The sequence below is a fragment of the Lactuca sativa genome, chromosome 4 (genome assembly GCF_002870075.4).
Source record: "Lactuca sativa cultivar Salinas chromosome 4, Lsat_Salinas_v11, whole genome shotgun sequence".
Taxonomy (NCBI): domain Eukaryota; kingdom Viridiplantae; phylum Streptophyta; class Magnoliopsida; order Asterales; family Asteraceae; genus Lactuca; species Lactuca sativa.
Window position 1 is genome coordinate 201,993,396 of NC_056626.2, and position 15,215 is coordinate 202,008,610.

At 32.0% G+C, this 15,215-nt stretch overlaps 1 protein-coding gene and 1 non-coding gene across 2 annotated transcripts; both read right to left on the reverse strand.

Moving 5' to 3' along the window:
- Positions 1 to 10,977: 10,977 nt before the first annotated feature.
- On the reverse strand, positions 10,978 to 11,051 carry TRNAT-AGU (transfer RNA threonine (anticodon AGU)). The gene has a single exon. It is a non-coding gene; the product is annotated as a tRNA-Thr (tRNA).
- Positions 11,052 to 11,183: 132 nt separating this feature from the next.
- LOC111877750 (galactoside 2-alpha-L-fucosyltransferase) lies at positions 11,184 to 13,457 on the reverse strand. The gene is made up of 2 exons (XM_023874255.3): positions 12,930 to 13,457; positions 11,184 to 12,806 (listed from the first exon to the last, which is right to left on the reverse strand). The coding sequence occupies exons 1-2, from the start codon at positions 13,177 to 13,179 to the stop codon at positions 11,302 to 11,304; spliced, it is 1,755 nt and encodes a 584-aa protein (XP_023730023.1). The 5' UTR covers positions 13,180 to 13,457; the 3' UTR covers positions 11,184 to 11,301.
- Between the last annotated feature and the right edge of the window lie 1,758 nt (positions 13,458 to 15,215).

A 15,215-nucleotide genomic window follows, 5' to 3' on the forward strand; every position in this document is an offset into this window, starting at 1 on the left:
ACGATTCACCAATTTCCACCATGAAAAACGAAATAAACTATTAGGTTTTAATTGGTTTTGAAAATCCTAGATTCTTTGATATTCGTTGAACTTTTCAATGGCATGTTTCAATCACGAGTGTGCCCTTCAGGTTTTGTGACCGGGGTGCTGAGGATCACAAAACAAGGTGTGAAGTAACCATGCAAATTACTTGGTACCCTTAATATTTACCCCTCAATCGATGTGATGGTTAACCACACACGCTCCACCGATACTATGATAAACATTAAGTTGCCCTTTTCCTACCTTGTTAAGTCCAGGTTAGTGTGCCAATTAACCACACACGCTCCACTAACGACTTAATCAAAGTGCAAAGTGTAATTTCATGGGTTAGCACCTTATTCACATTTTCCTAAAGTAACTAAGATTGGGAATTTATAAAAACATTTGGTTACTTTATATTCATCATACTTTTAATGAATATTTAAAGTCCTTTTCTTATCCATTCGGCTAACGACCCTCCACAGATCAAGGAAGTGGTGAGTGAGAGTGGACACCCATTAAGTTGTCATTTTATAGGCAGCAACCTTATACCCCCCATATAGACCGGCTTCGTGAATGAGGCATACTAACGGTAAAACGACTTTTTCTTATACATATATTATTATTATTAAACTTATAATATTATAAAGTATAAGGGTTGAATTTTAGCTTTTAAAATTCTAGGGGTTGGAACTAAAGTTTTTAAAGTGACTTTACATGTTCCAAAACTTGAGGGCAAGTTTTGTAACTTTTCATCTTTCATAACTTATGAGTTAATGGTTTATTAAAATGAGAGACTTTTCTTTTTATGTAACCTATGTGTTTCATAATGGAGTTTAAAAGAGTGACTTTTTGTAATCCATAACTTGAGGACAAATTATGGATCCCATTAAAACACATAATGATCAAGAATTAAACTAACAAGCAAGTTACAAATAATTCCTATGATCTTCTAAACTCATAAGTTCATGAACATGCATATCAACAATTTCAAGAATCATAAATAAACCATACAAAGCTTGAAATTTTGATAATAACCTTTGAAATTGGATTAGCATAATCATTACCACATCAAAAACAGGTTTTAAGGTTCAAAAACAGTTTAGGGTAATGATCCTCATCCAATACCAAGTAAAACCCCGAAATTCTGCATATAGGGGCATCACCACATCGTGGTAAATACTGCCACATCGTGGTGAGCAGTCAGATGCAAAAAAATGTAGAATTTCAACTTTTGAAAAAACATGTAGCATCAAGTATCAAGCAAAACAACCCTATGATCTGATACCACTGAAGGGTTTTGAGCATTCTAACACTCCTATAATGTACATGCAACCCTAGAAACCTTGGATCTATGTTTTATCTATGATACATGCAAATTTGTTTTTCCAAGGTTCATAACCTATCTAGCATACATGGGGAACTTTTAAACATAAAAGTTAGTAAGAAATACATACCTTTAGTTGCTTGGATTCCTTGAGAACCTTGTGAGCCTAGCACCTCAAGTGTGATGCCTAAAATGTTTCACACAACACTAAAGCACTTGGAATAACTTAGAGAGAAATGCAAACACTATAGAAATCCTCTAGCCCTCACTTTTCTTACTTAGTGACCGATTTTGGTCTACAACATGATGCTTATATAGTGTGTCATAATTAGGGTTACACCATGTATGCCCTAATTGACATGACTTTTCATTTCTTGGATCCATGGGTTCAAAAACACCATGGAGCCTCCATGGAGCATCTTATGGGTTTTAGCCCAACTTGATAACCGATGGACCATTAGCCCACTATACAAGAATGGATGATTTACACAATCAACCCATATATTTAATTAGTCTCCGTTTGATCACTTAATTAATTCCAATATTAATTCTTGATCAATACTAATTAAATAATATTATTAATATATTAGAACTTATAATATATTAATAAACCAAAAGTGTCCTTTCTCTCATTTTAGTCTACCCAAGTGCATGATGCCATGCAACCCAAATGGACCATGCTAATTAGGTCAAGTATATTCCAGAAATAGTTATCAACATAGACACCTAATCCAACAACAATGCCTTCAACATCACCCCAAAATTTTCTCACACTAATGAAGAATTTGATCATTAATAATTCTCATGACATTACAATGTGTAGAAGCCTAGTTATTTAAAATAAGTTGAATGCTTCTTGCATGATCAACATCATTTTCCTTTTCAGCATGAAGAAAATTCTTGGTTAGTGAGATACAACTGTTTTCCTTTTTTAAATAAGAAAGAGAGTCCTCAGAAAAAAAAAAAAAAAAAAAAGAGTTTTTCTTTAAGATTTTTTAACTCAATTTTGAGAGAAGATTTTCCTTTATTAGAAATAGATAGATCGAAACTTAAATGATCACACATGTCATCCTTTTCAATTGAAAAATAGTTAACAAATTTTTTTACTTGATATGTTGAATCTGAGTCCTTGTTCTGAGACTTAGAGTTTGTAGCAGCTTGAGAAAGGTTAGCATCAAACATAATAATGTTGTCCCTTAGTGCTTCAGCAGGAGACTTGATGATTTGAGCCATGAGACACTTACCTTTTAAAAATTCATCGTCTGAGAGATCTTCTCTGTCAAAGGCAGATGATAGAGTGATCATCATATTTTGTGCACTTGAGCAATTTTGAACCAAACAATAGACATGATATGGAAGAGAATTTCAAATATAAATCCTCGCCTTTACATCAAGATGTGAACCCTTTTTTTCTTCCTTGTTGTATCCCGACATATATTTCTACTTTAGTTTACTATTGGATGCATTGTCATTGGATAACTAATGCATAGTAACGATGGGACCCTTGTTGGTGATATCAAGCATGTCGTAGTCCATGATCTCCAGAACATCCATTGCTTTTGATTTCCATGCAGCAAAGTTGAGTTCAACAAAAGGAGGGATCTTGATGAAAGCAGATAACTTGGGTTATCGAAGGTCGACATGATAACTTGAGTGTATCGTAAACCCGCTCTAATACCAATTGAAGGTTTGTATCGATCGGATACACTTAAGTATGAATAATAAAGAACAAACAAACTAAACAAGGACTAAACAGAAAAACTAAAGAAAATAGGTAATCACAAAGATGTTTTCACTAAGAAAGAATGTTCTCACTAAGAGAATGAGATCATAAAGATATACATTAGGGGTTCACCCTAATGTTGATTATATATGATTACAATAAATGAAATCCCACTAATTAAGGGACGTATACCTATCTAAGTAAAGCTCTGCTCCTAATCACTAAGATTATATATCAAATATATATTCTATATATATGTAGAACTGCCTAATATATATATATATATATATATATATATATATATATATATATATATATATATATATATATATATATAGATATATATAAGTTACTTAGATTATGAAGTTCACGTTGACACTGATCAAATATGATGTTGGCGCTAGCGCTGGTGCTGACGCTGGAGCTAGCACTAGTGGTCAGCGTGTGCTTTTTGACTCATCAGATCATAAGGTGTGACCTTACATAATGTTCTAGAAATACTAAGGAACAAGCAGATGTATGTTATGTAGGAGACACATATGAACCAAGAGCTAAGAAAGGATGGATACATCATGATGAGTACACAAAAAGAGATAGAATAGATATAGACAAACTAGTAGGGAGTTTTATAAAAAAGAACCTTTAAACCAACCCATACTTAATTCTAAAAATAAGATTAACCTAAAAAAGTAGAGTTACATAATTTACTTTCATCTCTAAGAAAAAACATAATGAATTAGAAGAAACTATGAATAGACCTAATTATGAGACTCATTAAAGAAGCGTTTGCGAGAGGCGACCCGAAGTTAGTTTGAGCATTTCTTTCATTTTAATTATTTTTTATTTTTTAAGTTTTTCAACTAAATCCCAAAGAAAGGTCATTAATTAGTAAAATAACGTTTCAAAACCAAAAAATAAAAGATAAATCATAAAAATCACGAATTTCAGCTGAAAATAGCCAATTTGCAGCGAAAATAATCAGTCGTGACGTGATTTTATTATACTGACTTAAAACAATAATTTTGTGATAGTCACGTCGTGAAATATATGTCGTGTTGCGAATTGCTCCGAAAAATAAACTATAAATATAAGGCTTCTATTTGTGAGAAGAGTCACCTGAACCCTTTTGCTTGCTGCCTCCACAACTTCAAAAACGCTAAATTCATTTCTTCCTTTCCAAGAAAAAAGAGGCATAAAAAAATTTACTTTGATTATTTGCATTGATTAATGAATAGTATGATTGTTAAGATTTCATTCAAGAATTTCATATACTTTTAGAATTTCAGTGAAGCAATTATCCTCTATCTTAAAAAAAAGATCTATTACTTAGAATTTTTTTATATTGAAAGATAGATTTTTAAACTTTTACTCTTACTGGAATATTCAAACTATTGTAAAAGTGTTGTTTAAAACTATTTTCGAAAGAAACGTAATTGGTTGATTTTCACATCGGGATTTATAAATTACGCCATGAATTGTATTCAATTTTTCATATGTCCAGGCACAAATTTTTGAAGTTTAAAAGTATTCCTTGGATGAAAAAGAATTTCTTTAACTCTTGATTATCAAACGTTGAAAAGAGGAATATCTTAATTCCTAAATCACTTGATTGGGCTATACTTGCCTCTATTGGTGTATACCATGATACAAATTTACATCTTACAAAGTCTATGATGGCGGAAGAGTATGATATGTCTATGATATCACTAGCATGGAACAACATTTTTAATATTAAGGAAGTACATAATTTATGAAGAACTAGTACAAGACTTTTATGCTACAACTGTTTACAAATCTGAAGTCACAAACTACAATGAAAGAGGAGCAATCACTTTCCAACTTGGAGGAAAAGTAGAGAGTGTAGTATTTTAGTGCTACCATGGAGATATGGAATAATCACAAGAGAAGAAGATTTGACAAAGGATTACATCTACTACATATCTCAATAGCCAAGAAAGATATCAAAAGAGTTTGATCATGAGAAGACTTGGAAAAAGTATGGTTATGGAGAGTTTGGTTTGAATGCAGCATCTACAACGATCAAAATTCTTGCACATAAGATCATGCATCAAGTGATAGAAAACACCATTTCTCATAATGAGAATAATAATTTAGTATGTCACAATGACCTTTTTCTTTTGGATAAGCATTTAACATTTGAAGAAGATGTGAATGTGCCACATTGTCTCTCATATTACATAGGAATTCATAAAGGAGGACCACTAAATAGTAAAGTTATCATAGGAGGAAAGTTTATTACATGGATTGTCAGGTTATTTGATATCTTATCAAATAAAGTAATAACATGCATGAGGGGTTTACCAGGTTCCAGATAGTGCCGCAGGAAAGTGAAAAAGAAGAGGTAAATGAAAATAAGGGAGAAACTTGTAAGAAAAGAGATGGTGGAAAAGAGTAAAAGAAAAGATGCATGAGAAAAACCAAGTTTGATGATAAATTGAAAATGTCAAATATTAGGAAAGCTAATAATGAAGAGATGATAAGAGGGCTAATGTTAACAGTTTCTCATATGATAGAGCATGTGAATGGAATTCATTAGATGTTAAAATAGGAAATAAATGAGATAATTAAGTTAAAAGTTGATAACAAAAAATCCTTACATAAACCTACTAGTGAGGATGAAGAAACTAATATGGATGAAAACATGGATGAGGAAATAGAGAGTGAATATGAACCTGAAAAAGGTCCTAGTGAAGATAAGGAAGATGAAGATGTTAAAGAGAACATATGGAATGAGAAGAATTTAGTAGAAGAACTATCGGATAGAGTGTCAGATGATTTTTTAAAAGAAGATAACCCAATAAATATCTAGGTAAGTACAGGTTGTCAAACACTACGGGAATGAGTATGATACTAAATTAGAAAATTGACCTATTAATTAATCTAAAACAATAAAAATAAATTAGGGATTTCTTTGAATTGAATTAAATAACAATTAAAATAGTAATGAGAGCTAGGAACTTGTATGTAAATAGTATTAAGAAGGACTTCTACTCATATTCGAATCCCTTGCTCTTTTCCTATGGCTAGTCACCAAAATTGTGCAATGGATTTATGTTGTTTATTAACGATATCTATATTGATTAGCTATATTGATTCGATGAACTAACACTAATAATTATAAAGAATAGTTACTACAATGATCTTGTAATAGACTAACACGATAGCTAATTATATGTTTGAATTATGAGAGATTTAACCTAATAGCCACTTTCAATCATCATGAAAGTAGACTACTTTTTTAAGAAAAATAATTTAAATCAGTCTTCCACATTTTAGTATTTAGTTACTATTATCTTACCTTATAATTTAATGAATCACTAGCCCTAACAATTTAATACCATAAATTAATTATGATTAAATTGTGTAGTAATATGGGTTTCATTGTTATGTAAATTGTTAAATACAAGATTTTGTTCTAGTAGTATTTTCAAATGTGATTATTTTGGTCATCAGGGTTTGTTGATTTTGTTGTCGTATTAAGTGACTAATGCATATATCACTACTTCAAATCTATATTAATTATTATTATTATTATTATTATATATATATATATATATATATATATATATATATATCCATGCTTAATAAAAACCTCCCTTAAACGCCACGTGTCCATCTTTTACACAAGCTTTCTGCCACGTGTCGTTCATTCTGATTTCTGTAATTATGTTTTCCCGCTCAATTTGCTCATCTATTTCTATTTAATTTTGATTTGATAATCATCCCACAAAATCCATAACCATCCCATAAAATCTGCAACTAAATCACAGGAAATTCAAATATGTATCAGCGTTCTTTTATCTTTACAAAAACCCTAAACAAAGATCTCATCTATCGTATCCCTGTTCAGTCTCCACCAACACCACGCGCCACTGATCATCAGTTTCAGAACCTCTTCTTCTTCAACGACATCCCCTTTCTCTCTCTTTCTCTCTACACGATCTGATGATAATGATCAAGGGATACTTGATTTCTTCTCAATGTCATCGCCATTTTTTATGGAAATGATTCATATTTTTTTTTCTACTTTCGATTTCTTACATGATTTCACAATTTATGTGTTTGGTTTTGATTACTGGTCAACAATTTAGGTACCCTTATCAATTTCTAATCTATATGTTCTATTATTCTTATTCTATTTTCAGTTTCAAACGGAGGAACTTTGTTTGGGGCTTAAGTGCATCTAATTTTTCCTCAAATGCACCGCAGGTAATTAGTAGATGCCAACCCTCACTCACAGACTCAATATCTTCAAGGTTTTATGGGTTTGCTTCAATATTCAGGTATTTTTTAAATCAATTGATAAATTTTTGGATTAAGATGAATAATAATTAGGAAACAGAACTTTAACATCGACTCAATTGAACAGGTCAATGATTTCGATTTTTTTTTGCTCTTGAACCTTTGATGCTCAAGCCCTAAATAGATTTGTGATTTCTATTTTGTTAGCCTGTAACCAAGCTTCGAATGAAGTGATTTTTTTTGTTTAACATGAACCATTTGTAATTCTCAACAAATCTGCAAAACTCAAATATGATAACATGAATGGAGGAGCTGGTGGGTAATTGTAGATGACAATGCTGATATGGGGTTATAGAAGACAATTCCTATGATTATGACATGTATCCATCGATAGGTTGAGTTTTACAATGATTTTATTTGAAAGATCATATTTGTTTTTTTTTTCAGTGTGATTTTCCATGTTTGGCTTACAAAACATGGATCATGTTATAATTCTGCCATTAAGTTTCTTCTAATCGGTGGTTGAGTAGATAAAGTTATATAACTAAATCATTTGTATCCTCTAAAGCGATTTATCATTCATTATTCTTTAAATCAAATTCCAGTTTGATAATTCTTAACTGGCTTTTGCAAATTTTATATCAGTGCAAAACTCAGGTTTCTTGTGAAAATTGATAACCATGATAAGGGATTTCAAAATGTTCATGTGCTTTAATGCAAGTATGCACCACTAGCATATTATCTGAATTTGATCAGGAGGTGTTATCCGTGTTTTCATTATTGGGGCACTATCTTTTATGCCACTTCTTGAATGATGCATCTTCCCACATAACTTAGAAATATTTAGACGAAGGTGTCAGTCAAAGAAGAAAACATGATATTCTTTTATGATATGAATGGACATCCAAAGAGACGGCTCTGTATGCAGATACCCAAGGAAGATTCATTATGGCGATCATTTAACTATTGAAATCCTTGAAATGACCTAGAAGATCAACATCAGTACTCTTTTTTTCCGCTTTTCCACATTTGATTTGATTGCTGACTATATATATGTTAAATTTATGACTGTATTGGCTTCACCTGATTTGTTTGTGGCTATAATTCTCTAACAGATAAAAGAAACTAGAACTCATTTTGGTGTATACTGCCATAAAATTCGAAGCAAATCTTTCTATTCGGAATAGAGGAATCATATTTGTGGGTCGATTATGTTCATTGTTTCTTGTGATTGTCGCCCTATAATTTTGAAATTTGGAAATGGAGTTAATGGAAAAGTTTGGTTTTGGGTTTATTATGTAGATACAATCGTAAATGAAGTTGTAAATGAATTTGAAAATGATGGCAGCAGTTCGATCCATAAATTATTTTATAGATGGATAGGAAAAGCCATTGACCATGATCCAGTAATCAAGGCAGTAACCAAGTTTGAAGAAATGACAGCCGACTTTCATTGGTGGTTAATGTTAAATGCAAGAAATGGTAGCCTACTTACATTTCACAAGAAGATCAAGCAATGTACTTTATTTCTTACAAATTTCTATTACCAAAATATAAATGTAAGAACATTGTTAATACGAGTATGAACTAATTTTTTTAGTTGTAAACCATGAACGTACTTATAGTTGTAAACCAAATACCAATTTTTTTAGTTATTCTCCAGAAACAACACCATATTTTTAAATTTTAACCCAAAACATATAACTATCTTTACAGAAATTTATTTGCAAATCTATTATTAATATTATGTTTTCTTTTTAATTTCAATGTTGTTATACTTTGTTAACTGTGTAGCACACGGGTTATAACCTAGTATATATATATATATATATTAAAGTTCTTAAAAATTTTAACACTAAAGTGGCACATTTTTGGTCTCTTTTGATCCTCCACAATTTACAACATTGACCTTTAACCTTTATGCTTTTGTTCACAAACAACCCTTTAACTTTGGTTTGAATTTTTCATAACCTTCGACTTTTATTACATATTATTAGTATTTCTACTTACAACATTGATCTTTCACCTTTATGTTTTTGTTCACAAACAACCCTTTTACTTTGGTTTGAAAAATGGTCCATCAACTATATTTGGGTCATTTTAACATTGCTTCCTTTTTGTCTTTTTTGGTCCCTGTGGTTTACCAGATTTAACACATTGTGGACAACGATGGAAACCGAAATTACTCTTTTACTCCTAATCCGATTTTTTTTATTAATTTATATTTCTCTTTTTCGTTTTAAATTAATGTTTTGTTTATTAGAAAATACCGCCCAATACCATAAAGCCATCCACCATCTGTCATCACCACCACCACCACCACCGCCAAAATTACATAAATGGTCCATATGGTTTACCCGTGGTCACAAATTCAGTCCCTACTACCTGAAAAGACCAAATTACCCTCACATTAACGAACAAAAAACAACGGTCTATATTTTCCGGATTGGTTTTCCAGCCGTTGCCATACATGGCAATAAAGTTCAATTTGTGATACCATTTCTTTATTTTCCTCATTTATTGTAAGAAATAATTATTTAGATTTCTTTACTTATGTAATTAGATGACATTGTTTATATTCCTTTACTGGATTATCTCAATTCAATCCAACATGCTACTTTACTTTACAAAACAATATCTTCCTACCCCGGCAACGCTGGGGAATCCTTTCTAGTTAATAATAAGTTTTCGATTCTTAATAGTTTGGTTATAGATCTCGTTTCTGAACTATTTATAGTATTAAATGATAGTTTGATTAATCTTGATCTTGTTCTAATCTTCTTGGATTGTTTTTTTTTTTTTTCTTTTAAATGTTGGAGTTGGGTGTTATATGATTAAAAAAACTGTTCTGTAAAACCTTCTAAGCAACCCCTTTTTGATAAAGTTGAAGTGGAAATAGATTGATAGGCTTTAGCATAGTAGTATATGAATGTATGTGAAATCTAGATTACAATCACATATGGGTATGTTGCCTGTGATTTCCCTCTGTAATGTATGCGATCATACAAGTTCTAAAAACATAAGGTACACGATTTTAATAAGAACAAATCTCTAATTTGTAAGAGATGATGAAATAAAAATATGACATAGCAATTATACAAGTCTCTATATATTAAGATCATGGGCCGAGCCCATGAAAAATCACAGCCCACTGAGGACAAATCATAGCCAAACGCAAATCACAACCCATAAACTCTCACCTACGGTTATACGGATCGATTTTTAATTTTTTGGCTTATTTTTGGAATTTAGTTAAAATTTTTGGATTTTCTCCCCTTATTATTATCATTTTTGTTATTGTTGTTATAATCATAAAATATATTTTAGTTAATTGATAATTCAAAATATTTTGATAATTCAAAATATAGACAAAATTCAAAATACGTTCGCCAAATATTTTAGTTCCTCGTCTTGATATCGATTACGATAGTAAACATGAAACCAAAACTAATATTTACAGTTTCAGTCCCTGAGGTAACAAAATTCAAAATACGTTCGCCAAATATTTTAATATTTTAGTAGTAAATATGATACCAAAACTAATATTTACAGTTTCAGCCCCTGAGGTTAAAAAAATAATAAAAAATCCACAGTTTCAGCCCCTGAGTTAATATTTACAGTTTCAGCCCCTGAGTTAAAAAGTTGCTTTCATTGAGAGTCGAACTCAAGACCTCCCGCTTACTAAACGGGTGCTCTAACCAACTGAGCTATGAAAGCAAGTTGCTTTTATCTCAGCTCAAATAAGACTTATTGTAAAATATTATTATAAATTCCCAAAAATTAGATATAATTCATTGTGCCTGAAACAACCCTACAATATGACTATCATTATACATTTATACTGTATCATTCTATCTATCATTCCCAATAACATTACAAAATCGAAAGTGGGCAAAACCCCAAATGTATTCTCATAACTACTACTAAAACATAGATCAACAAAAAATTTCATAAAAGTGAAATCAAACTAAGCTACATTGACACCTATCGGATTAACAAGTTTCAGACCCCAACTCATATCCTCACAATGTCGAACATGAGGAACAACTTCACCAGTATCAATCCCACTTCTCTTTTTGCAATCAAAAAACGGTGGAGCATGAAAGCAAGGCTCAATCGACATGGCTTTAGTGCAAGCTGGATTTGGGGTTGTTTCATTCTCGGGTTTATTCAAGATCCATGGATTCAATCCTCCAAGACTTTGAGCTACATACCCAAAAGTTGACCATGAACTCGTAATCAACTTATCTGTTAAACTCAGTAAGTACATTTCTGCCCATGCTTTCCTGTTATGCATCTTCTTCCCCGTTTGTTGATACCCTTCATGACTCGGTTGAAAAACTTGAATCACTTCTCCTGTTACAGTCGGATTCTCCCAATACATGTCTCTTATCTTCTCAAAGTATCCCGAGCTTAGAGATGTTAAAATTACAGCTTTTGAGATTTGGTTTTTTGGTGTCACGGAAGATTCGTTTTGATTGATTTCTGGAAGAAAGTTGTTGTGTAAAGAACATGAGAGGATTTGATCGAGTACGTATTGAAATGGGCCAGGTCTCGTGTCAAAAACTCTCACTTGGATGCCGATTTTTTCATCTGCTTGTGATAGATATGAGTTGTAGTATCGTGTTATGAGACCCCAGATTGGATTTCTTGGGAAGAACAGATATCTACCTAAAAAATGGAAAACCGTTTGTTGATCTGGGAAGAGGGTGAGTAGTTCTTGTTCGAATGATGGCATTAAGAATAGAGATGGGATGAAATAGTTGTCGGATTTCATGATTACCCATGGAACGTTTTGAAGAAAGCTTTGATCTTGATCGCAGAAGAAAAGCTTGTCGTTAGCATCGTAATCATGAACCAGATGAAGATACACATACCCAGATGATGAAGATGATGACGACGATGAATTGTTTGAAACTATACTACCGAAACACTCAGGAGATTTCTGATTCAAGCTTTTGAATTGATCATAGATTGGGAAATCGAGAGGGAGTAGCCATGAGACTTCAGGGAAAGGTTCGCAGAAGAGATCATCCATGTCAACTCCTCGATCAATAAGTAAGACTCGATCTGTTAAAAGGGCGTAAAGAAAAGCCGAACCCAATGTCAAGATTCTGTTCCCGAGTCCACTGAACGAAACCCAGATCAGATACTTGCAATCTGAAGCTTCTTCTTCGATCATACCATTTGATCTTAGTTTTCCTACAGTTTTGTTGTATGATTCTGTATAAGGTCCACAACGTTTATGAAGAGCTTCATATCTTCGTAGCTTCGAGATTAGAAAAGAAGAAGGTTTATAAGGTGATTCTTTACGATATGATGCTGATTCGTATCTACTGAGGCAAGAATCTTGATCGAATCGACTGGAAAGAAGCCCACCAAGTAGCTTGTCTTCGTGCTCAAATCCTGCAGAATGTAGCTTCTTTTTGTGCTTCACAAACGACTCCATTGGATCATCTTCTTGACCAAAATCTATTACACACAAAAGATATCGAAAATAAGAAAACTGTGTGATATAGTTGGATTTGATCATTGAATTCAAAGATAATGTAATAATGCAGAAGGAAGTAGATAGAAATGAATTTTGATTAATACCTCTGGGAGATGCCATATCATTATCAAGAACTCGAGCATCAGCAACAGCCCAGATGCTATTTGGTGAAGAATCCTTCAAAATGATGGAAATTGAGAACAAAACTGAAAGACCCATCAAGCAAACAACAAAACACCCCATTAATTTCAAAGGATTTAACCCAAATCTCGTCTGTTGATCCCGGGATATATCGCCGCCTCCGAGATCGGAAAACTTGGGTGGATCGCCGTAATTTTTGTTCAATCTTCTCATATCTGGCTACAGGTGCGAGAAGAACGGTGAGCAATGAAGTCAAAACTGCAGACTTATAATCAGTGGCTTCGTTTTGTAGAGCAAATAGTTTGAATCGATGAAGTGTGTGGAAAAGGTGTAAGTGTGTGTGTTTGTTGATGAATCGGAGGAGTTGATTCCGATTGTAGTTGTTTTATGGTACTACGAATCGACAATATTTGGGTTTGACGGTGAGTGTTGGATGCATCGGCATCAGAGGACATAGATTGTCGGTGACACCTTCGATAATCGAATTTGATTCATGGAATTTGGGTCGAAATATCTTGGGAGTTAGGCTTGAGCCCAAAAGAAGAGATGGAATTTCAAGAAACAAAAATTACAAGCCCACATTTTTTCAATATTCCATGTAGGCATGGCAATGGAGTGGGTTTTGACCCTGATTCGATCCAAACCCTTAACAATTATATGGGTTTGGAGCATAGTTTTTGATCTGTTTACCCATTAACGACCCGTACCCGCTAACCATTTTATTAAAAGGGTCGGGTATGGATCATCATCGATCCGCTCCGTTTATAACACGCCCCATATAAATTTTAGAAATATAAATTTATATTTTATATTACCTAAAGTTTACATTAAATTCCAATCAGTAGTCCAAAGAGAAAAGCTCAAAGACTAAATTGTTTTTACATAGGACTCGAGGACTCAACTTCTAGACTTCCAGTCTTCTTCCAAGAGTCATGATTTCAATTCATTTATATTTCATCATGTAATCACCAATTTCATTTATAAATCAATAAGGTCATTTATCAACTGAAAGAAATTTTGTAATTGCTATTCTCTATCAATGCAATCGACGATCAAAAACCGATTGGAAGTAACTAAAATAAGGATTTTAATTCCAATAGAAAGTCTTCGAATACATAATGTGTTTTCTAAATCAAAACTTAGTTTTATATAATAAATTTGATTTTATGATTTAAGTAAAATGTGTTTGATTATTCAAAAAACTTACGGGTTACGGGGCGGGTTTGGATATCTGCTGATTCGGTGGATAAGGGTATGAGTTTGATTATTCAAAACCCTGCGGATTACGGAGCGGGTTTGGATCGGATTTTGAAATTTGTTAAAAGAGTTTGGATCAAGGTCGATTCGCTCCAAACCCGCCCCATTGCCAGGTCTAATTCCATGGTATTTTCAAATCTTCAATCTTATAATTTCAAAGTCTTAAAATTCGCATTGGACAAAGTGAAAATTTTTAATAAAATACAACCGACTCCTAAATCTATAGATGTAATTTTCAAAAAAATAATTTTATCATAAAAAAAGTTTAACGATAGAGTTTGTAGAGTTTGTTGTCGTTTATCTTATCACTCGTTGTATTGTGATACTAATTTTTATTAAAAAATTTCATGTAAAAAAATGGAAAAAATAAAATCCCAAAGATTGAAAAATACATGGAGGTGATGCTACTTTCTATGCGGCTTCAAAACAAGTGTATTTGATATATCATTATTATTATTTGAGTAAGTTAGTAGATAAACTAACCGATCCGAATAAATTAATTCAACACGCGTAATTTCTTTTCTGTCGATAATTATATGTAAATACAACAATAAAATAAATTATTCGGTAAATACGATTGATGCAGTTTTATTATTTTTATTTTGGATAATGTCATAAAAAGTCTTAAATTTGGCAGAAAATGTCGGTTTTACCTTTTGACAGATTTTTTGTCGATTTTGCCCTTTTTACCTGTAATAGCAGGTTTCCAGATTACAAATGAATTATTTTTTGAGAAAAAACCCTTAATTTTACAAATATTTTGCAAAAAACCCTTGAGATTATAGACATATAAAATATAAATATATATTCAAAATTTGATAAAACTAAATAGCTTTTTAAAATTTAAATGTCAAAAGTTTATATCAAACTAATATAAGTTTTACTGTATTTATATTATAAACCCAAAACTGAAACATATTTTTAGTTTTACGTATGGTAAATTTTATATTGGTTCGATATAAACTTTTTATATTTAAATTTTAAAAAACTTA

Excerpts from the sequence above, each read along its gene's own strand:
- LOC111877750 (XM_023874255.3), bottom strand. The coding sequence starts at position 13,179 with ATGAGAAGATTGAACAAAAATTACGGCGATCCACCCAAGTTTTCCGAT. Across the intron at positions 12,807-12,929 it reads TGATATGGCATCTCCCAGAG|ATTTTGGTCAAGAAGATGAT; the intron begins GTATTAATCAAA and ends TGTGTGTAATAG.